Here is a 24,110-nt window from a genome sequence, read left to right on the forward strand (position 1 = left end):
ATATGTACAAACAGTAATAAAAAGGAAGGACATGGAACTAATGACAGAATAAAGCAGCACATTGAACAGTATGACTCCACTCTGTCTGATACTGACAGTGCAGAAAAACAGAACATAACACCGGGGCTGTAAGAGACAGAACAGGTCAACTACTAACTGGAAGTTTGATGGTTCAACATATATGCATATCCTTGTGCAAGATACGAACGCCTAGTGCATTCATCTGAGTATAAATGTGTATGAGTGTTGGATAGAAAGCCCTTCATGATTGTATGAATGAATGTGAATGGGTGAATATGTCAAGTAAGAAGTGCTTTGACTGCTCAAGAAGAGTAAAAAAAAGCAGTATATAAGAAGTGTATATGAGTGATTCACTGATCCATGTCACTAGGATTTACAGTAATGACATCAGAATGTCACTCGGACTGGAGAAACGAACAAATCGAACTACCAGAAGGCAACATTGCAGACAATGAGAACAGTACCTGGGAATCCCACACAAATGGGAATCATGAAGAGGCCGGTAGGAATGCTGCAACTACCAAATACCTGCAGAGTAAGGCACGTCCTGAGGAGTTAGCTGAATGGGAAGACCAAGATCAACATCTACACCCTGCCGATTGTCAGGTACACTGCTGGGATAATAAGCAGGCTAAAGGAGGTGATGCCTCTGACATCAAGGCAAGGAGGTTCCTACCATGCATGGAGAGTTTCACCCCAAGTCTGCACCCTGAAACTGTACGGTAAGTGGAAGGAGGCCAAGGACTAGTGAGTGCCAGAACCACTATCCACGATGAGACAGCAAAGATTCATGAGTACTACAACTGATGTATGAAACCTGAGAAAGGGATAGGCCCTGCATGGCAGGGGAAGAAGTGGCTGATATCAAGAAATCCTACCAGTGGCTGGACCAAGCTGGACTGAAGGACAGCACAGAGGCACTAATCATGGCTTTAAGCACATGGTCTTTAAAGGCTGCATCTACAATACCAGGCAAGACCCCAGATGGAGGCGGTGCAACACTTTCTCTCTGTCGCCATCTCTCACATATAAATGGTCTGACTGTCATGTAGCGCTTTTCTACTCTCCCAGCACACTCAAAGTGCTTTAAATACCATCATCATTTCTCACGTACACTATATTGCCAAAAGTCAAATTCAACAGGCAGCAGCTGTAACCTGAAAATGCTTAAAAAGGTTTTCACTTTTTTTCTCCTCTGACTAGAAACAGGATGTCTGACCAGGTCCTTTGGTTCAGAAGACCCTGCATCGTTACACAATAAACACTTTCCCCCACAACACTGCTGTTTTTGGATTTTCAGTTTTATTTGCATAGATAAGAGAAGATTGAAAAGAAGAGCTGAGTGGTTTAGAGACATTATACCATTGTGTTCAAAAACAGACTAGAGACTCCGGTCCCGGATATGAATGTTTTTTGTGTGTGTCAGACTCAGGACTGTCTGGTCAGCCTCCAGGTGATGAAGCTTCCTATAGACATGCCAGCGAGGAAGATTATGATAAGGCCGTAGCTGTGAGAGCTCATTGACGACACCCTCTGGATGGATGCAGCTGCTAACTCTGAGAAGCTGTTGATCTGTGGACATACACATACATAGTCACTGCTTCCATTTGTGCAACATCAGTCACTAACGGTTTACTGTTCAAGATCTATGTGTAACTTATAAACATACAAAAGTAAAATGCATAAATACAACTCCTCAAAATAAAATACTGTATATATGACCACAAAAAATGAGACTGAAAAATTTCCTTTAGATCAGACATGTCAAGGTGCCCAGGCCGAATATATCTGTATCCAACCTTTGACTGAAATTCATATGTGAATTATTAATGTATGAACTATACAGAGAGAGCATGCCACAGCCACACCACTCATACAAGTCCCAGAATGCAGTGCAGCAGCCGCTATGCAGATGGGGATTGTGACATCATCAATGCTATGCATTATGGGAATGTTTTTTGTCCAACTTAATAATGGAATACAGGAAGAGGCTGCGTTTGGGCTTTAAACTGTGAACATTAGTAACTGATAACAATGGTGACATAACCATACTTATGGCTGAGTATAACTGGTTTTATGGACCTGACTCAGACTTGTGTTTTTCAGTTTGGAAGCAGCAACAAGGAGCTGGTGAAGCAGCTGGAAAAGGGAAAAACAACATGTCAGACAAGATCTTTGTGATCTTTGATCTTTTTCTGAAATATTATTTATCAGTTCTCAGTGTCATACAAAACACTCAATTACTTTGTGTCTCAGTGTGACCGATATGTCCACAAAGTTTTCAAGGTGCCATTGAGAGTCTTTAAAGGTACCTATTAATAAATAAATGTAAATAATTTACACAATCTGTAATGCGACTATCACTGAAACCAACCAGCTGATCTTCACCACAGCAGTTGTGATTACTGAAGCGTCCGACGTGTGCTCTCATTGGCTAGGGAACAATACGAGAACAGCAGCCCCACCCAGGCTGGAGATCAGTAGAGAGAGCAATACTGGAGGAGCATAGGGGAGAAGGATGCAACCCATAACTCCAGGATCCAGTACCCAACAGACTGAAATCTTTGCCCATTATTCTTTGCAGAACAGCTCCAGCTCAGTCAGATTAGATGGACAGCGTTTGTGAACAGCAGTTTTCAGATCTTGCCACAGAGTCTTGATTGGATTTAGATCTGGACTTTGACTGGGCCGTTCTAACACATGGATATGTTTTGTTTTAAACCACTCCATTGTTGCCCTGGCTTTATGTTTAGGGTCGTTGTCCTGCTGGAAGGTGAACCTCCGCCCCAGTCTCAAGTCTTTTGCAGACTCCAAGAGGTTTTCTTCCAAGCTTGCCCTGTATTTGGCTCCATCCATCTTCCCATCAACTCTGACCAGCTTCCCTGTCCCTGCTGAAGAGAAGCCCCCCCAGATGATGCTGCCACCACCATATCTGACAGTGGGGATGGTTCAGAGTGATGTGCAGCGTTTTGCATTTTGGCCAAAAAGTTCCATTTTGGTCTCATCTGACCAGAGCAGCTTCTTCCACATGTTTGCTGTGTCCCCCACATGGCTTGTGGCAAACTGCAAACGGGACTTCTTATGGTTTTCTGTTAACAATGGCTTTCTTCTTGCCACTCTTCCATAAAGGCCAACTTTGTGCAGTGCACGACTAATAGTTGTCCTGTGGACAGATTCCCCCACCTGAGCTGTAGATCTCTGCAGCTCGTCCAGAGTCACCATGGGCCTCTTGGCTGCATTTCTGATCAGCGCTCTCCTTGTTCGGCCTGTGAGTTTAGGTGGACGGCCTTGTCTTGGTAGGTTTACAGTTGTGCCATACTCCTTCCATTTCTGGATGATGGCTTGAACAGTGCTCCGTGGATGTTCAAGGTTTGGGAAATCTTTGTGTAGCCTAAGCCTGCTTTAAATTTCTCAATAACTTTATCCCTGACCTGTCTGGTGTGGTCTTTGGACTTCATGGTGTTGTTGCTCCCAATATTCTCTTAGACAACCTCTGAGGCCGTCACAGAGCAGCTGTATTTGTACTGACATTAGATTACACACAGGTGCACTCTGTTTAGTCATTAGCACTCATCAGGCAACGTCTATGTGCAACTGACTGCACTCAGACCAAAGGGGGCTGAATAATTACACACATCCCACTTTGCAGTTATTTATTTGTAAAAAATGTTTGGAGTCATGTCTGATTTTCGTTCCACTTCTCACGTGTGCACCACTTTGTGTTGGTCTTTCATGTGGAATTCCAATAAAAGTGATTCATGTTTGTGGCTGTAATGTGACAAAATGTGGGAAAGTTCAAGGGGGCCGAATACTTTTGCAAGCCACTGTAAATACACACAAACATAAGCTGGCAACTCCAAATTTTCATGCTGGCATCAACGGGGTCTCTCAATGCAACAACCCACTGTATAGAAACAAATAAGAAACAAAAACGAATATGCAGTACTTTATCTACACCTGTGTATAATCTCAAACATGGGGTCTCAGGGAAAAAGACAGTGAAGATCTATTGGTGTATAACGTACCCAACCTCCGTGTTCCTGAATCCAGCCCAGCAGATTGTTTTTGAAAAAGTTCACTGCCCAGGTAAGGACCTCTCTGACCGACTGAGGGAGGTGAGCCTCGACCATCTGATGGATGAACACACAGGTGAAGTTATGGTACTGCAGCCGTCTCCCAAAAGAAGGTAAGAAACATGGGTGAGAGTGGTGTGTCACACTGGATACGTGGGACTATAGACACACTGTTCATTTGGAACATTTTATAGCTCTTTTTCTGAAATTATCAGTATCATACAACACACTCTTTCACTGATTTTGTGTCTCACTGAGACCTATATCTCCACAAATTTGGGATATTTTGCAGGCAATAGTTATGGTACTTATGTCCACTAAGCAATTTAAGCTAAATCATTCACAGGTGCATGAGGTCAACTTTAATTCTGAGAAATTCACGTCGGCAGTAATGACACCCGGTTACGCCAATCGGAGGTCACTAAAATCAATATTGAATCGATGTGCAACTTTGCCAAAACAATGTGGGACTCTGTAGTTTTCTCTGGTCCCCTCCCCAATCAGACCAGGAGTGACATGTTTAGCCGCATGTTCTCCTTAAATTGCTGGCTGTCTGAGTGGTGTCCCAGAAACGATGTGTTCTTCATAGATAATTGGCAAACCTTCTGGAGGAAACCTGGTCTTGTTAGGAGAGACGGCATCCATCCCACTTTGGATGGAGCAGCTCTCATTTCTAGAAATATGGACAAATTTATTAAACCCCCCAAAATATGACTATCCAGAGTTGGGACCAGGAAGCAGAGTTGCAGTCTTACACGCCTCTCTGCAGCTTCTCTCCTCCTGCTACCGCCCCCCAAAAACCCATCTCCATAGAGACTGTGTCAGCTCCCAAACAGACAAAAAACACAAGAAGTTTAAATATTTATTGACTATTTATTGGGAATTTTAAAATCAGTTGGTAGCCTTATTTCAGATCCTGCACAGCTGCTCCTCGTCAAGGAATGTGGTGGTTGTCTGTCAGGAGAGAAGAATGGTGATTGAGATTGTGATTAAGGTTTACCAATAAGGAAAACTAATGCAAGTGTGTGTGAAATCTAGGAATAAAAGTGGTGCAAATAAGTGTAAGATAATGATTACTCACCTTTCTTGCCTGTGTCCTCTTCAAGGTGTTTGGGCAAATGTTTCCCCGGGGGTCCAGACACCATTTAAAGGTTCCGGGAGAGACCATTGGTAAAGAGAGTGTGGTGAATCTTGTTGTGCTTGGGTTTCTGGGTTTTTATAATATTGGGTTTGGTGTAACATTAAAGTGTGAAATATTTATTAACTCATTCACTGCCAGCCATTTTCAAATCAGGTAACTCCCCACTGCCAGGGTTTTTGAGCATTTTTACTCATTTTTGAAGAGCCACAGAAAACTGTGTGTTATGATCATATAAACGCTGAACCTACCAAAATGAAGAACAGACTCTCTTCTGTCATCCAAAAAAAAAAAGCTTGTTTCTACCATTTTCCATTCTTTAGTAATCAGCTGTAGAAGAGAGGTGGGTTCCACCAAAAATGCCTGTTTTGACCAAAAAAAGGGAGAAAACGAGCTTTTTGTGAAAAATACATTTCAAGCAGAAAAGTGCCTTTGACACTAATATTTCTTGCTTTGTGACGAGGTTGTATTCTAGCCCCTCCCATTGAAAAACGTAATTGACGTCTATAGACGTCAATGGCAGTGAATGAGTTAATATGTAAATGTGAAAATGTATTTATGTATTTATTTATTCTAATTAATATATTGTATACTGTGGTGGAAGGTTGGGATTTAAGAATTTACCTGAGAGTGGAATAATGGTTAAGTCTGTGACAGCTGAACATATGTAAGGCTGCCAGTTGTCATTAGAGGATGGATTTTTGTGCTGTGAAGAAGCTCGACAAATTAATTGTTGTAAGGAGAGCTGTATAGGAAATAAATGCTTTTTTTGTTCCACTACGCTTGCCTTGGTCCATCTCACTGTGTTTCCAGCCGCTAAGGGCCGCCCTGTTACAGTTAGAAATATCCTGTCTCAGAGTGACGCTGAAAAACTAGTTCATGCATTTATTACTTCCAGGCTGGACGACTGTAATTCATTATTATCAGGAAGTCCTAAAAACTCCCTGAAAAGCCTTCAGCTGATCCAAAATGCTGCAGCAAGAGTCCTGACAGGGACTAGAAAGAGAGAGCAGATTTCTCCTGTTTTGGCTTCCTGTTAAATCCAGGATTCAAAATCCTGCTCCTCACATACAAGGTCTTAAATAATCAGGCCCCATCTTATCTTAATGACCTTGTAGTACCATATCACCCTATTAGAGCACTTCGCTCTCGCTCTGCAGGCCTACTTGTTGTTCCTAGAGTATTTAAAAGTAGAATGGGAGGCAGAGCCTTCAGTTTTCAGGCCCCTCTTCTGTGGAACCAGCTTCCAGTTTGGATTCAGGAGACAGACACTATCTCTACTTTCAAGATCAGGCTTCAAACTTTCCTTTTTGCTAAAGCATATAGTTAGGGCTGGACCAGGTGACCCTGAATCCTCCCTTAGTTATGCTGCAATAGACGTAGGCTGCCGGGGATTCCCATGATGCATTGAGTTTTTCCTTTCCAGTCACCTTTCTCACTCACTATGTATTAATAGACCTCTCTGCATTGAATCATATCTGTTATTAACCTCTGTCTCTCTTCCACAGCATGTCTTTATCCTGTCTTCCTTCTCTCACCCCAACCAATCACAGCAGATGGCCCCGCCCCTCCCTGAGCCTGGTTCTGTCGGAGGTTTCTTCCTGTTAAAAGGGAGTTTTTCCTTCCCACTGTTGCCAGAGTGCTGCTCATAGGGGGTCATATGATTGTTGGGTTTTTCTCTGTATCTATGAAGCGCCTTGAGGCAACTTTTGTTGTGATTTGGCGCTATATAAATAAAACTGAACTGAATAGAAATGAGTTTCTTGTCATGTTGGAAGTTTTAAATATCTCTCTGGGTTCTCTTTGCTTGCCCTCCTCTCTCCTCCTTTGTGACTATGCAATTTAATTATAGTTACCGCCAATTTAAGAGCAGGTACGCTAACATAAACATTACTATACAGATATTAACATAAACAAAGAATCAATGTGACGCACTAACTGTAAAGCTTACGTCTCACCTCCAGGGGGCAGTGCTTTGGATATTCTGCATTTAACTTTATTTTCTGCGAAATGCTTTCACATTTTTTTAAATCTCAGTTTCCATTTTCTTCTGTCCTCCTGTTTTGCTGTTCGTGATGAGGATCTGATGTCCTCGTGCTGGCGTTGTTCCCACATCATCATAATAAATGTTGTTCCAGGTTCAACATTGCAAGTGACCAGTCACATTGTTGTGACGTCATACTTCTGCAAGCCAAGCGATTCATTCATTTATGAAATTTGAATTTTGCCAGGACAACATGTATAATGCTTACCGTTTGTTTTTTAAGACTTTTTTTCCGAAGTCGCAAAAGTATGACGTCACAACAATGTGACTGGTCACTTGCAACGTTGAACCTGGAACAACATTTATTAAGATGATGTGGGAACAACACCAGCACGAGGACATCAGATCGTGCCTTCTTCTTGGTGCAGTCTTGGCAGACAATATAAGCGCTACTCCCCCAATAGCTTCCTGTAGTGTACTGCAGTTACAAAAATACATTTACGTGGTATTAGTCTAGTGTTGACAATAAAATTCACATTTTTGTAGTCGACATCATCGATTATGATCATTGCAGACCTACTGTAGACTACTATACTGTTTTGCTCCTCTGGCACACAAACTGAAATCAGCTGACTGTAGAACTCATAAGCAGAATTGATAGGCAAGCTGAATAACAACTCAAAGGACCTGAACTACCAGGAACTGCTTCTGTAGAAAACTGGTTCTCAGTTCCCATCCCTACTAATGATGCTAAAATAACAATGAAATCACTAAAACAATAACGACTGCTTTAGATTCTCAGACGTCCTGGAAACTGAAACCAACTCACCTTGACAGCAAGCCTGCCGGCTACATAGATGAGCACAGCGATTCTCTCCCAGGTGATGCCGTCCTCAAACACTTTGTCTGCCACTCGTCTGAAGTTCTCTGACTTGGAGCCAGAGCCAGAAGCCACACCATCTATCACACTGCAACAGAACAGCCACAATGTAAGCAACCTGTTTTTGAAAACACGTAGAGCCCTTAAAATTGCATTCTGACTGACAGACGTTTCTAGTTTATGACAGAGACATGAAACACTTGTCTGCACACCACAACTTCCATCAGCAGGGCGTCTACTTATCTCTACTTAATCAAACTGTACGCTGTAAATGCTTATTGAGCCAACATTAATCTGCTGCATTCATCCAATAATCTACAGTATTTTTGTACTAAAGCAGTCTCCTAACATGAGATCTGAGGATGAAAAGCTCACTCTTGAAACTCTTGGTCATGCTGCACTCTGTCACCGACGATACGTATCATTTTGCTCAGCTGCTTGACCAGCTTCTCCTCCTGCTCAGTCTTCCCCTCCACAGCCAGTGGAGTGAGAGGCGGGACATCCTCTGAGGGCACATCCTTCAGCTCTTCCTCTATGACTCTGTTAGAGAACACACAATTAGGTACCCGTGACCCTAACTCTGAGCTTAACATGGCTTCTTAGACTAATATTAGCTAAACAGTGTTCCCACTCAGAATCATTAAGGTTTTTGACACTTTATATTACACATTTACTGTGGAAAGAAACGGTTAAAGTGCATTTTGTAAGGACAACGCTGGCAAGCACAACAAAACAAAAACACATGACATCCCTTTCCTATTGGTGGAAAAATGTACCATGTTAACCAATAAAAAAATAATATGGCAACTTGTGACATTTGATTGTTTAGGAAGAGGAGAAAGTTTATAAGTGATGGTGGCGAGGGAGAGTAAGCGAGCGATATCCATAGCAAGTTTTGAGACGAGAGAGATTTGTGGCGTTTAGTGTGTTTAGAGTGTAGTTAGTGGGTTGTGCTGTCTTGTGTAGTTAGTGTGTACTGTAGTTATTGTTTTGTGTGTCAAAACGATGAGGGCACTGCTGAATGTCACAGCTGCTGCCAAAAAGTCACCAAAGGCAGACGTTGATGTAAACGCTGTCTGCAGGTGGAACACAGGTTAGGGCTGCTCAATTAATCGAATTTGAATCACGATTACGATCTGGGCTTTCAACGATCATTAAAAATGACTGAGCCGATTATTAGCCCCTCCCTCGTGCTTTACTCTCGCGCTGCTCCGTGTGGCAAATCAAGCGCACCTCTCTGCATTTCGAACATGCATCACAACAATTAAGAGGACCCGAGGGAAGCTCGGAAAGCTAAGCAGAAGTTATTTGGAGAGGAGAGTGACTGCCGTTGGTTGAAAAGCAGTAAAAAAACTTCAGTGGTGTGGAAACATTATGGGTTCAGTCAGACGTGGATCAAGTAGACTGTGTGTAAACTTTGCTACGGTGTAGCTGCACCACAGAGCAACACTGCAAAGTTCACTAAACACAGATGTTTACATTTTTCATTTATTTTTATATTGCAAACATTTGCACTGTTATCAGTATTTGCACACTATTTTATATTGTTTTTTGACAATCTTTAGAGTCATTATTCAATACATTGTTATTGTTAAATAAATATCGTCAAATAATCGAGATCTCAATGTCAGTGAAAATAATTGTGATCATCATTTTTGCCATAATCGAGCAGCCCTAACACAGGGGGAGTGTTTTTCAGGCCTGCTGGTTTTAGGCCTGTGATATGGAAACTAGGAACACTCCTCTGACCCATGCCTCCCCCAGTCCACTAAATATCAAATCCCCCCACCACGATGTCCATAATCTGCCTTACTAGAAATACTGAGATCAATTTCAGTAAAGGTTACATTTGTATCCTCTAAGCAGAATGCCAAAGACTGCGTGGTCAAATGTTTGTTCACGTCAGACGTATTTCCCCTCTTTGTTGTCTTCAGTGTTAGCGTCATTACTAAAAAAACATTATTACACATCTTACAGAGAACTTAATGAATGCAGTAAGTTACACCCATGAGAAAGAAATTCATTATACTACTTGTTACATTGTTTTCATGTTACTCTGAAGCACACCGTCTCATAATTAAAGATTAACAATATAAACGTGCAGGCCCGTAGGTTTATATCAGCAGCACAAATCACTCTCCTAATGAGGACACATGTGATCTTTCTCTTAGTATTTAGGTATGAACACAAAGCAACAACACAAATCAGCTGATGTGATTAGCTGTGGGATAATGGCATGTGGTAACCTGTGATGCTGTGAACTGTTTGGATGTACTTGGGAAAAGAGATTATTTTATTGGACAAAATACAGTGATTGCATCGCTAACTGCACAGCTACTGTACGGCATCTCATCTCCATCAGAAATGAGCGCTACCACCGTGTCATCAGCATATTTGACTTCGTATCAAGTACTTTTTTAGTACCTGGTTCCCGGGTGAGCAGGTACTAAAGTCATCAGTCAATGAGTCTCATTCACGAAAATCAAAACCGCCATTTTTGAAACCTGGAAACGAGAGAAACGGCTGAAAAACAACACCGTGATCCCCGAGTCTGATGAACGCCACAGACCAAGCAGCAGATATATTCTTGCCTTGAAATCCACCTTTGTTGTAGCGCCTGTGTCGCATCAGCCATAATGCTCGGGTCTTATTTTCTACAGTTGACAGGCTAACAAACCCTCCTGTGTCAGTGGCAGCTGAACTTCATTCGACCATGGCCTGCAATGACTTTGCCAAATTCTTCACTGAAAAAATCCAAAAAATTAGACAAGCAATTGGTACATCAACAGCAGATCCAGGATATGTACTGTGTCCACCAAAAAACTGTTTAAACACCATGAAACAGTTTCAACCTATTAACAGCAAAGACCTGGAAGACATCTTAGGTCAACTGAACTCCTCCTCCTGCTGTTTAGATGTCCTGCCAACAAGTTTTTTCAAAAAGGTCTCAAAGACTTTGGAGTCAGACCTGTTACAGATCGTCAACTTTTCTTTATTATCAGGTGTGTTTCCAGAATCACTAAAAACTGCTGTAATCAAACCTATACTGAAAAAGGACAATCTTGACAAGACACAAATGAACAACTACAGGCCGATCTCAAATCTCCCGTTTTTAAGTAAGATCATTGAAAAAGCAGTTTCTCAACAGCTCAGTTACTTCTTAAAACAGAATAACTGCTACGATGCCTTCCAGTCAGGTTTTAGACAGAACCACAGCACTGAAACCGCTCTGACCAAAGTGTTTAATGACATATGTCTGAATACAGACAGTGGAAAAATGTCAGTCCTAGTTTTACTGGATCTCAGTGCAGCATTTGATACAGTTGACCACAACATATTACTCAAACGACTGGAGAACTGGACAGGTCTTTCAGGAACTGTACTAAACTGGTTCAAAACATACGTAGAAAACAGGAAATACTTTGTATCAATAGGTAACTTCACATCTGAGCAGACAAGTATCACATGTGGAGTTCCCCAAGGTTCCATCTTGGGACCCCTTCTGTTTAACATCTACATGCTCCCACTGGCACAGATTAGAAAGAACAACAAAATAAACTATCATAGCTATGCAGATGACACACAAATATATATCACAATGTCACCAGGAGACCGAGGCCCTGTACAGGCTCTTGGTAAATGCATTGAGGAAATCAATGACTGGTTGTGCCACAATTTTCTCCAGCTAAACAAAAACAAAAACAAAACTGAGGTAATAGTCTTTGGCGCCAAAGAAAAACGATTACAGGTCACCAGAGAACTTCAATCTATACATCTAAAAACCACAAACCAGGCGAGAAATTTGGGTGTAGTGATGGATGCAGACCTAAACTTAGAAAAACACATTAAGACAATAACAAAGTCAGCTTACTATCACCTCAAGAATATTTCAAGGATAAAAGATCTGATGTCTCAACAGGACCTGGAAAAACTAGTCCATGCATTCATCTTTAGTAGGCTTGATTACTGTAACAGCATCTTTACAGGTCTACCTAAAAAATCAGTCAGACAACTACAGCTCATTCAGAACTCTGCTGCTCGAGTCCTCACTAAGACCAAAAAAGTGGACCACATCAGTCCAGCTCTGAGGTCCTTACACTGGCTGCCTGTCCGTCAGAGGATAGACTTTAAAGTTCTGATGCTGGTCTATAAAGCTCTGAATGGTTTAGGACCAAAATACATCAGTGACCTCCTGACCCAGTATGAACCATCCAGATCCCTCAGGTCATCTGGATCCAGTCTTTTATCAGTTCCCAGAGTCAGAACCAGACACGGAGAAGCTGCATTCAGCTTTTATGCTCCTTATATCTGGAACAAACTCCCAGAAAGCCTCAGATCAGCTGAAACACTCAGTTTATTTAAATCCAGGTTGAAGACTCACCTGTTCTCAGCTGCATTTGAATAAAGCACCAAATCCACACTTTAAGCTTAAATTTCAAAACTTACATTTAACTACTGATTTTATCTACTGTTCTGATTTTATCTGTTTTGATTTTATATACTGTTTTGTTTGTTTGTTTGTTTGTTAGTTTGTTAGTTAGTTTATTTGCTTGTTTTAATCAATTTTAAATCATGCTTTTTATTTGTTCTTGTTTCTAATGTCTCTGTAAAGCACTTTGAATCACCTTGTTGTTGAATTGTGCTGTACAAATAAACTTGCCTTGCCTTGCCTTGCATGTTATTTACGTATTGCTATGACGACAGCCACGCACATTACAGTGCTCTTCTGTAATGGAAAACCAGTTGATGTGAGTAGATCAGCGGGCCCCAACATTTTTTGCTCCACAGACGGTTTAATGTCAGACAATATTTTCACGGACCGGCCCTTAAGGCGTGGCAGATGAATACAACAAAATAAAATGATCCGAGACAAAAACTGTGGTACTTTGTAAATATAATAATAAACTAATTCACTGTGTAATTGTGTACATTTTTTAGCAGCTTCCTCCTGAAGTGCGCCAACAACACAGAGTAACGTCCTCCTCACTGCCCCTTAATGCTCTCTGGTCGCTATGGTAATGCGTACATATTTCTTTCAAAATAAGACACACAACTACAACACGGGAAAGACCCAGGGGAACCGAGTTAACGATAAAACCCCTGAAAACCATAAATTTCACACCCGAGCCTCAACTCTCGCGGCCCGGCACCAAACGACTCATGGAGTAGTACCGGTCCGTGCCCCGGGGGTTGGGGACCACTGGAGTAGCTACTAAAAGGGGATATTGATCGAGGAGCAGGTAGCAAGAGGAGTCTGAAGGCAGTTTGATGGTAAGGATGTCTGGGATTATGATGTTCAATGCTGAGCTGTAGTCCACAAAGAGCATCCTGACGTAGCTCTTCCTGTTCTGCAGATGGCTCAGTGCTCTGTGAAGGTTGCTAGTGATGGCATTCGCCGCGGATCTGTCCCACTAGTAGGACACATGTTGGTGAAATTTGAAGAGTACAGATTTCACACATGCCTTATTAAAGTCCCCAGCAGCAATATGGATGCCCTCACAAGGTAGCTAGAAAAGGGCCTACACTGAATGGACATGGGCTCTTCTTGTGAGTAGTGACCTTTTATAATTGAAGGTTTACTTTAAGGTTTTGCATAATCAGTGTTCATTACTAATGCTGTACTGCCCTCTACAGGATTAACATCAATTAATTTTTACTTAAATATTCAGCTGGGATAAGTGATGGTGGAAAGAATGTTACTGTAGTTACAGGAACGACAAAGCAGGTAAATATTAGAAAATAACTTACTTAATTTTGTATATGCTATTAGACAGATTTACTAAGTGAGGAAAATTACTGTGAAGTCACAATCACAGGGTGATCTACTGACAGCGCGCTAATTTATATACAAAGATGCAGCCAGTTGTCAGTAAGAACCAACATTCTGAGAGCGCACCGATTATATATAAACCAATATAGGTGTGAAAGTGTTTCATGAAACAGCGAGGCAATTCAGATTAAAGCCAGGAGGATGAATGAAAATCATGCGTTTGATATAAGAAACAGCCCTGGAGCAAGGATTTTTAGGATTAGGACTCAGATGCAGGAAAACAGCATAGGATCAATGTTCCCAAATGTATCTAATGCAGGAAAATGTCCAAACACCGGGGAGGTTGCAGTTGGCATGTCAGCCTCATCAACATAAATTCGTTGTGTAGTCAAACCCTGGTGTTAGTTCACACAAAGAGTGTTTTTAAAGCTATTTCAAAGGATGTTCTAAACAATAAATAACTGATTCCAGGATAGTATCTATGTCAGGATCGAATACGAAGTGCTGCACAATTACTACAAATGATCCCAAAAGTTTGATTCTGTTCATCTGGACGTAGCGAATGAAGAATGGCCCGGGAAACCTGCAGACTGAAGAAGTCACCTGGATGAGCGACGAAACATTTGTCCCACTGAAAACGTCCAGATGAACAGAATCAACCTTTTGGGATTTTCGTACCTGGATGATTGAGCGTGCATCAACACATACTAAAAATTAGATTACATATGTTAAGAGATTTGACATCTATACTTAGCCTGTAGAAAAAGGCCAATAATTCTATGACACAGTTCTTTTTATGACTGGTGCAGTTTACGGTGAAACGATAATTGCAGTTCCTGTAAGATGAAAATGAAACTTAATTCAGATAAGGACTTGAACAGGGTTGGGTTAAAACGTATTATTAAGTGTTATAATTAATACAATATCTTCACATGAGCTACCACAGGAATAAATATGTTTAAAAATGTCTAATGACTGAATAATTCTATCAAGAGTTTTAATGATGAAAGACATAATCTTACTGCTTTCCTTAGTTACTAAGAAAAGCAGTGTAACCCAAAAGTCGTAATCATTTTTTACTGTGCTCCAACAACTTAAGGAACCAAAAAACATAAACATTTATTGTAAAACATCACTGAGCACTTTGTGGCAGGTGGTTAAAGAGCAAAGCGACTGGGAAAGAGCAACGATGGAAGCATAGAACGGAACTCACTCTTTGATGAGGGCTTCCCCGATTCTCTCATCTGTGGAAGAGTAAAAACAGAACAGGTCCGTGTTCTCCGTAGTTACACTGCAGGCGCAGTAAAAAGCAACAATGACACAAGAAGTCATCTGCCGGTAAGGCGAGCTTACCTGACATGCCGTTCACCGCGCACGCCATGGTTTGAAGAGAAGTTTAATGAATGCGAAACTTCCTGAACAAACTCTGCCGCTTCTTCCTCTGAAGTTACATGAACCTTTGTCTGATTAATTAAACTAAGCAAAACACAACAACAACAAAAACACCTAAACAAAAACAATTTACCACCAGCACGCGTCAGCTGGAGTTTCGTCGAAGTTAGAAAAGCCGACAACTGTAACAAACCCACAGCCCAATCCCGATCAGTCAACGTCATCAGTCGCCGCCCGAGTACGCTCAGAATCCCCGGATGTGTCGTTATTTTTGTGCCACTATTCTGAGCGCACGTAAAAAAAAAGTTTGCAGGTGCAAGTGTTGCATTTTCAGGAGAAATTTATTTTGAGCGAAGAAAAGCTCGAAAGAAAAGCTCGAAAGAAAAGCATTCCTGCGTGCAAAACTGTATTTCAGTGTTTGCTATTATCCACACACGCACACAGCAGCCCCTCTCCTCAGTTTTTGCACTTGCGCTTCCTCGCGATGTGTCGCTCGCGCTCTCAACATTTCTGCCCGTGCGCGCTCAACTCTTTCTGTACACCGTTATATTTGTGCCACAAAACCAGCCAATCACAGACTTGGATGCAAAAATATCTGATTGGTTGTTTTGGTCTCCAATCAGCTCGAAATGACGAAAACAGGGACATAAATCTGGTGCTATAAAATGCACTCTAGCCCCTTTCTCTAACTCTTCAGGCTTGATCGGAGGCCAGTAGGTGGTTGCCATGGTAATGAGAGTGTTGCCTTCAAAAGTGTCATCTTTATACAAGGAGCTGTCTGTCTCTGGACATGTCCCTGAAAAGGATAAACAGAAAAGAATGGATGGATGGATTTATTATCCCTCTCAAATATGAATCAAACAAAAGGTGAGTAAGAATGATTATATATATGTTTTTCTTGTGGTGGTTACCTGTGCAGATGTATACCCAGGGTGAACTCAGGTCACCTCACACAATCCAACCTGAGGAAAAAAAAGTTCAATCAAAGATGAATTAATTAAATGTGAATTCAAAAAAGTGCCCCCCTGACAGCCAAACCCATCTGTTCTCTGATTGGATTGTTACATTTGTGATTGACATGACATTGACCAATCAGATGAAAGGAAGAAAAATAGGGTCAAAATTCGTACTTGTAACTTGCAGGGGTTTTTTTTTTTTGGCTAAGTCCACACACAAATCTTTTTTACGCACACAAATTCTTTTTGCACATACCAAACTGATTTACAAGTACAAAATATTTATGACCACATTTTGAGCCCATACTTTAGCCCACTTACAATGAAAACTTAAATAAATCTTGTTCTTGTCCTGTGCAGTATGTTAACACAAGGAAAAATAAGGAAAAATAACTTGAACTCCAATTTTGAAAACACAACTTTCTTTTTTCTTTTTTTTAATAAAGCTCTGACTTGTATGATGAGTCTGTGGTCTGGGAGAGAGTCTGTAACTCTGTCTGCAAATACAGTAAATAATGACCAATGTTGGGCAATTAATTATATAGTTACTTCTTCAAAAAAGTAACTGAGTTATGCAAACAAAGTTTTTTGCAGCTGTTTACCTAAAAATGCAGCCAAGGTGTTTTTAAACAAACATTTCAAACTATTTACAGAACAATCAGCTGTTCTGCATCAAATCTGATGCCACACAAATTATTTGTGCCGCTCCAAAAAATAATTTGTGTCCACTATGAGATGAAGGAGAACAACAGCCTGATACCTGCAGGCCTGACAGCAGCAGATGTGTCACTGCTGTAACACCTGTAACACTCAGCAGGCGCCTCATTGTTCTGACACACAACAACACTGCTGACTACACTACACACTGACTACACACTAACTACACACTAACTACACACTAACTACACACTAACTACACACTAACGACACAAGATTTGTGCTAAACATCTCAAATCTCTCACATCTCAAACACGCCGTCACTCCTAAAACTTCCCCCTCCCTAAACATCTAAATGCCATGTTTTGATTGGTCCACATGGTACATTTTTCCACCAATAGGAAAGGTTGTTTTTGTTTTTGCTCACAGGCTTTCGAGCGTTTTCCTTATAAAACGCTGTTTTTACCGTTTCTTCCTGCAGTAACTATAAACAGCGACAGTATTCAGGAAGAAAACCAAACATTGCAGATATTTTATCATAACTCTGGTTTTACGTGGCCGATCAACACAATTTAAAAACTGCTATAAAGTCCACACTTTTTCCATCAATTGTTCCGTCTGTCCTGCTCACATCTCCAATGGTTGTACACGTTGTCATTAACGTGGCTTCACTCCACATCAGCCGCTTTGCTAAAACACCGGTGTCGGCACATAAGGACGCTGTTATAGCCTGTCAACCACGCTGATTAGCTGCGTATATACGAATGTGAATCGCATTATTGGCTGGACTGTGGGATAAGGTGGCATCGTTCTGATCCAGGGGTGGGCAATCTCAGTCCATGAGGGCCGGTGTCCCTGCAGGTTTTAGACGTGTCCCCGAACCAACACAGCTGATTTAAATGGCTAAATTAGCTCCTCAACATGTCCTGAAGTTCTCCAGAGGCCTGGTAACGAACTAATCATGTGATTCAGGTGTGTTGACCCAAGGTGAGATCTAAACCCTGCAGGACACCGGCCCTCGTGGACTGAGATTGCCCACCCCTGTTCTAATCCCATACAGGAGCAGCCAGTCACTGACTCACACTGCAAAACAGAGTTGTTAAAGTTTTAATTTTAATTTCAATTCAGGTAGATTTTGTTTGTCCACAATGCAGATTTTCTGTGCGCAGAGACGTGCCAGCAGTGCACAATTGTGCACGCACACAGCTTTGAGGGAACATTGGCCCTCATGCCGGTAATCATGAAATGCTTTGAGAGACTAGTCCTCCAGCACATCAATGACTACCTGCCCCCAGAATTTGACCCCTACCAGTTTGCATATTGCGCAAACAGATCCACAGAAGATGTCATGGTGATAGCCCTCCACGCTGTGCTGAGTCACCTATAGCAGCGGTAGAGCTGCATCCGAATCTTTGTGGACTACAGCTCAGCTTTCAATACAATCATCCCGGACATCCTCATCACAAAGCTGGTCACTCTTGGCCTTGCTCCTCTCACATGTGCCTGGATAAAGGACTTTCTCACAAACCGGCCCCAGACTGTGAGACTCCGCCCTCATCTCTCTTCCACTCGCACACTGAGCACCAGCTCCCCACAGGGCTGTGTGCTGAGCCGCACTCATCCCAAAGAGAGACGAGGCAGCCTACAGAGAGGAAGTCCTGAAGCTGGCAGCACGGTGTTCAGAAAACAACCTGGCACTGAACACTAAGAAAACCAAAGAAGTTTTTGTCGACTTCAGGAGACACAGCACTGACTTAGACTCCTTTACATCAACGGGGAGCGTGTGGAGAGGGTCCACACCATCCGGTTCCTTGGTGTCCTCATCTCTGCTGACATCTCCTGCACAGACAACATCTCAGCATATGTCAAGAAGGCCCAACAGTGGCTGCACTTCCTGAAGGTCCTGAGGAAGTACAAGCTGGACTCCAACCTGCTGCTGACCTTCTACCGCTCGTCTATTGAGAGCCTGCTTACATACTGCATCACAGGTACGACAGCTGCACTAAGACGGACAGAGTGAGGCTTCAGAGTGTAGTCAAGGCAGCACCGAAGATCAACGGCTGCCCTCTCCCCTCCCTGATGGACATTTATTCCTCCCGTTGCCTCAGCAGAGCAGCAAACATCATCAAAGATAGCTCCCACCCTGGTTTCAACATGTTCAATCTGCTTCCCTCAGGGAAGGTGCATCAGCACAAAGATCCACAGACTCAAGAACAGTTTCCTCCCAAAGACCATAACCACCCTGAAGTCACACATGCACCAATAACACAGTCCCATGTATTTATTTACATATTTACTTTTTTTTATTTATTTATTTATTTTTTTACACTGGATTGTATATATTGTATTGTATAGTGTAGAATCCCTCTTTGACAGTTGTCAGAGAACACTACAAAACAGTGTTTGGAAAATTCTGCATGCAGTTTTTTTCATGCTATTATGTTGAGATAAAAATATCTAACTTGTACAGTATCAGTGAAATGAAAGAGCAGCTGACTAATATAAATGCTGATGCTGATAGTTGTTTTAATAAGACACAGGCTGAATATCAGATCTCAGTGCAACAAGGACTGAGTGACAATCAGATCAGTCAGATAGTGTAAGTTGTTTTTCACCATTGGTATAGCTCAGGGGTCGGCAACCTGCGGCTCTTTAGTCCTTATAGTGCGGCTCCGCGTGGTTTGGGAAAATAAATTAGAAGTATTTAGCTGAAGTTTAATTTATTTATGTTGGTTCTTTTTTTAACTTGTAATTCTAAATTGGAAGATTATTGTGATATTGAAATATATAAATTAAATTATATTCTATTATATTTTCATCACTCATAATAAGCGTCACACTCGCGGAAGCCGGTGTACGAAACGCCTGCATTTATCGAGACTTTCAGCCCCAGGTAGGCCAATTATGGATCTTCGGATCCACATTATGTCAGCAGCTGTTCTCCTCCATGAACTATGGTAACAACAAACAGCGCTCACGCCTCACAGACGACAGCTTACAGTTCTGCGTAAAGATGAAAGTGACTTCGTACAGCCCTGATCTGCAGACGCTGTGCGCAGAGGTTCAGGAGCAGAAGTCCCGTTGCAAACATACCACGGCAGTCCCGACGATGTTTCCATGAACATGCTTTTCAGCTTCTCTTTATTGACCACTTTTCACACACGGCTGCTGTACGCACGCAGCCGGCTGTAGCTTTGCAGCTCACAGCCCGACACACACCAACACAACAGCATAGATCGCACAGACATTAAGGACGCTCAGGTGCGTCGCCTCCCCTGCAGCGGCGCTGCAGACCACGCCCCGCCACACACATTAACCAGGTAAAATACATATTTAGGCAGAATTTTGCAAATATCTATTTTACTTTTTTTCTTTCAGCAGCATAGTGCTTTTTTCCAATAATTTTTTTAAAAGTCAGGTCAAGGCTCCAAACTCCCAAAGGCGATATAAGGGCGGCTCACAGCAGTTTTTGTTTGCTGGATCCTTTTAGTTCAGCATCTTTCCTTTTGTTATATTTCTTTAAGAGTTCAAAATGTGTTAATTACATAAATAAAATGTAATTTTCTCTGTAGCACTTCATGGATTTCATAAGCAACACACCTTAGTTGTTCACACAAAGCATAAAGGTAAAAAACAATATACACAGTGTTATCATCATATGTCAGAAAGTATTTGCGGCTCCCAGTGTTTTCTTTTGCATGGAAACCGGGTCCAAATGGCTCTTTGGGTGCTAAAGGTTGCTGACCCCTGGTATAGCACAAAGCAACCTGTAACAGGACTGAATACAGTCTGCGCCTATTCTTCAAAAATTATACATTCAATTAATCAAAAAAGGGCTTTATTCTCATAGCTTCTTCCTCTTCTGTTATATTTAAATGCCTTCTTTCCTTAGGACTCTGTATTTGCCACTAGATGGCAGCACTCCTCCACAGCAACATAGCGAGTGAACGTTTTTAGTCTTACACAATATTTGAGCCCTGTGGCCAAGAGAACAGATGCTGCTAAATGTTTCTTGGAATCACTGCGTATTACACAGAGGACATTGAATTACAAATAAATACTCCATGCTCACAAAACTATGTGACTTGAAAAGAGTAGTCTCAAAGTGGTTTTGTCAAAATTCTACAATTGTACTGGGTCACTTTCTGTCCTGGGGAGTTCTGTTGGTGTACTCTTGTGTAGTGTGCAGTGGAAGACACACAGTATGATCAGTCTGAGCAAACAAGTTTGATGTCCCAGCCAGTATTCCCTTTGTGCAGGATGACTAAAGAAGGATAGTTATGACAATTACATCAGTGTGAACATGGTAATCTTTGAGCTCAGAATTGAATTTTTATTTGTCTTTATTAAAGCATCTGCTTCTCATGCTGCAAAATTTTCATTTATCTTGATTCAATTTTTTGGATGCGTGGATATCTCTTCAGCATACACACATATCACTGTTCATCCAGCAAGCCGACAGGAGACATGTCTCTTCAGTTTCATAGGAAACTGCTGCCAGGCCTGGTGTTTAAATAGAGACGTGCAGTATCCACAGACATGTCAGAATCTCAACTATCTCAAAAAAATTTCTATGAACACAAAACACAGACAAAACAACAAAAAGCGGGGGCGCTAGCGAGCCAGCAATGGAGTAGGACGTGTTTCTGAAGGCTCCTGCTAACCGAGTTTCAGAAATAGTTTTTTTTTTTTTCAACCTACAAAGTCTCATTTTATGTCACAGGGGAGGCTAACAGTTTTATACACTATATTAAAGCATCATTCGAGACAAAATGGCATCTAACCTAAGGAAATACAAGTACACCGGAGGAACAGCGGCTAGGCCCGGCGCATCCTCGGGCGAGAATACCAATGGTGGCCCAAGGGCGGCGCCCGGCTCAGCGACCACTGAGGAACGGGCTCAGCAGAGTGATGGGCGCTTTGTGAGAGCGCCCATCGCTTCGTAGAGCTTCTTCAATCCATTAAAGATGATATCAGCGTGGTGTTAAAAGAAGAACTCAGGAATGCACTGAAAGAAGATTTTGATAACATTAGGGCTGACGTGCAAGAAGTGAGAAATGAGATTGCTAACAATACGTTGGCAGCACGCGCTGAAATGGATGGAGTTAAGGCCACGGTGAAAGAAGTAGAGGACGGGCTGTCAATGTGGAGCGATGAGGTGGTCACCTTGCAATCTACGGTGAAGACTTTGAGGAAGGAGCTATCTGACCTGAAAGATAAATGTGATGACATGGAAGGCAGGATGCGGAGATCTAATATCCGTATCATAGGGGTCCCGGAGGGCCCGGATTCGAGCTCCACCACGGCCGTATCCGCGCTACTACGTGAAGCGCTGGGTATGGATAAAGATGTTATTGTCGACCGCTCACACAGGAGTCTGGCCCCGAGAAGGCCGGGTGGTAACCCGCGGGCCATCATAGCCAAGCTTCATTACTACCAGGATTGTGTGGAAATTCTACGCCGTGCCAGGACCCAAGCTCCGCTGAGGTTCAATGGACAACCAATTGCAATATTCCTGGATTTTACGACCTCGGTGGCCCGAGCTCGGGCTGCTTTTACAGAAGTCCGGAAACTTCTCCGTGAGCAGGAAGGTATCCGTTTTGGGATCAGGTTCCCAGCGCGACTTTGTATCACGCACAACGGGGAGGAGAAAGAATTTCTGGATGCGTCGAAGGCAATGGAATATGTTAAAGAACATATTATCAACGTTTGAGGAGGCTGCGCCTGGGAGCGCCAGTGCTACGGTTGGTTGTCTCAGTTATGGCTGAGTGCACATGACTCTTGTTTATTGTAGCGTTCGCACTGTGATGAAAGGTTTAAAGAGACACTACTTGTTCAGACGTTTAAACTTATTTCATAAACACATTTTGGTTCATTTTATTTCATGACAATACCATTGGGGTTTAGAAAAGTTCTATACTTTATGAGGGGCCGTACAAGCCAAAATTCATACTTTGACTCTCACATACATATATTCTTCTTTCACACACATATACCTTCAATCTCACATACATATATTCTTCTTTCATGCACATGTATTGTCACTCTCACATACATATATTGTCATCTCGCACACCTTTATTCTTATTTCATATCCATGTATATTCACTCTCACATAAATCCATTAATCTTCCTTTCACACACATGTATTCTATTTTTCGTAATGCTACATATTTTTTATGTTGACATATATTTATTCTCCTTGCAGGTGCAGCCCTTTCTAGTCATACATATATATACATACCCTTTACCTTTCAACACATATATATTTGTACTCCTATACTCATATACACATACAATCCCAGTGTTTATCCTTTACCCTTGCATACATACACTCTGACATTCACATCTGCATTTCCTAACACAGGAAGTTAATCCTTTAAGCAGGAAGTTATTCTTAAACCAGGAAATGTAATACACTTGGAGAACTTACTTGACATACCCAGACCTAAACCAGAAGAACCAAGCAATGAAGCTGTTCAAAGTTGTCCTGCTTTCTTTGCTAGTATTGCAGTTAATTTGTCGAGTAAGTAGTAATGAAAATGACATTAGAACTTTTTTAAAATAATGTATTAGAATGTTTGGAACAAATTCAAAGAGAAGCTACAGATTCTTTTGTTCGTCAGAGGCTCCATAGAGAACTTGGTGATCACATTCAAACCTTATCTGGAATTTTGTCCATCTCAAGATTTGTTGACGATGCAAGAAATAGAGAAGTAGTGAATACATTATAGTCCTTAAATGGATGGCTAATTTTTTTACTGACTGCTTATGAAACCAGACAAGGAACTACATCTGAGAACAGACTTGTCTTGTTACCTCCACCTCTTATGACTTGCTCTCAAGGTCGACCGCGATACAGCATTTCAAGAGAGCAAATATCTCATTTAGTATCTCTTGGAATGAACTGGCAAAGCATTGCAACATGCTTAGGGGTTAGCTCCCGTACTCTGTACAGGCACAGAGAGGACCTTGGCATTGAGCCACTGACTTATGCAACATTATCCGATGAAAACCTGAACAGGGTTGTTAGGGAAATTCTTCAGTATACCACAAATGCAGGTGAACGATATGTGCATGGCAGCTTGAGATCACGTGGGTTACGAATCCAAAGGTGGCGTGTAAGACAAAGTCTACAAGAAATTGACCCCTTTGGACGTTCCCTCAGAAGACGCAATGCAATACGTCGACGACTGTACAGTGTTTCTTTCCCCAATCAGTTATGGTGAGAAAATTCTA

The 24,110-nt window shown here is 41.8% G+C and overlaps 2 protein-coding genes across 3 annotated transcripts in view; one reads left to right on the forward strand and one right to left on the reverse strand.

Moving 5' to 3' along the window:
• Window positions 1–24,110, forward strand: part of LOC146670758 (NACHT, LRR and PYD domains-containing protein 12-like) — a 266,232-nt gene that overhangs the window by 85,845 nt on the left and 156,277 nt on the right. The gene's annotated exons all lie outside the window — the stretch shown is intronic.
• LOC146670759 (apoptosis regulator BAX-like) lies at window positions 1,049–15,821 on the reverse strand. Of its 2 annotated transcripts, XM_085402822.1 has the most exons (6): window positions 15,220–15,820; window positions 15,080–15,110; window positions 8,472–8,636; window positions 8,046–8,184; window positions 4,047–4,151; window positions 1,049–1,593 (listed from the first exon to the last, which is right to left on the reverse strand). In XM_085402822.1, exons 1-6 carry the CDS (start codon window positions 15,245–15,247, stop codon window positions 1,450–1,452), a joined length of 612 nt encoding a protein of 203 aa, XP_085258948.1. In that variant the 5' UTR covers window positions 15,248–15,820; the 3' UTR covers window positions 1,049–1,449. The 2 variants fall into 2 exon arrangements, with proteins under 2 accessions (XP_085258948.1, XP_085258947.1); XM_085402821.1 differs by lacking the exons at window positions 1,049–1,593; window positions 4,047–4,151 and adding an exon at window positions 6,605–7,694 and having other exon boundaries at window positions 15,220–15,821.

This window comes from Rhamphochromis longiceps, linkage group LG4 (genome assembly GCF_057381845.1).
Source record: "Rhamphochromis longiceps isolate RC_006_pf linkage group LG4, R_longiceps_female_GT1.1, whole genome shotgun sequence".
In the NCBI taxonomy this organism is placed as follows: Eukaryota; Metazoa; Chordata; class Actinopteri; order Cichliformes; family Cichlidae; genus Rhamphochromis; species Rhamphochromis longiceps.

Coding starts and splice junctions, on each gene's coding strand:
- LOC146670759 (XM_085402821.1), bottom strand. CDS start 15,247: ATGGCGTGCGCGGTGAACGGCATGTCAG. Junction 8,637..15,079: donor GGGGAAGCCCTCATCAAAGA/GTGAGTTCCGTT, acceptor GTTCTCTAACAG/AGTCATAGAGGAAGAGCTGA. Junction 8,185..8,471: donor CATGACCAAGAGTTTCAAGA/GTGAGCTTTTCA, acceptor GTTCTGTTGCAG/TGTGATAGATGGTGTGGCTT.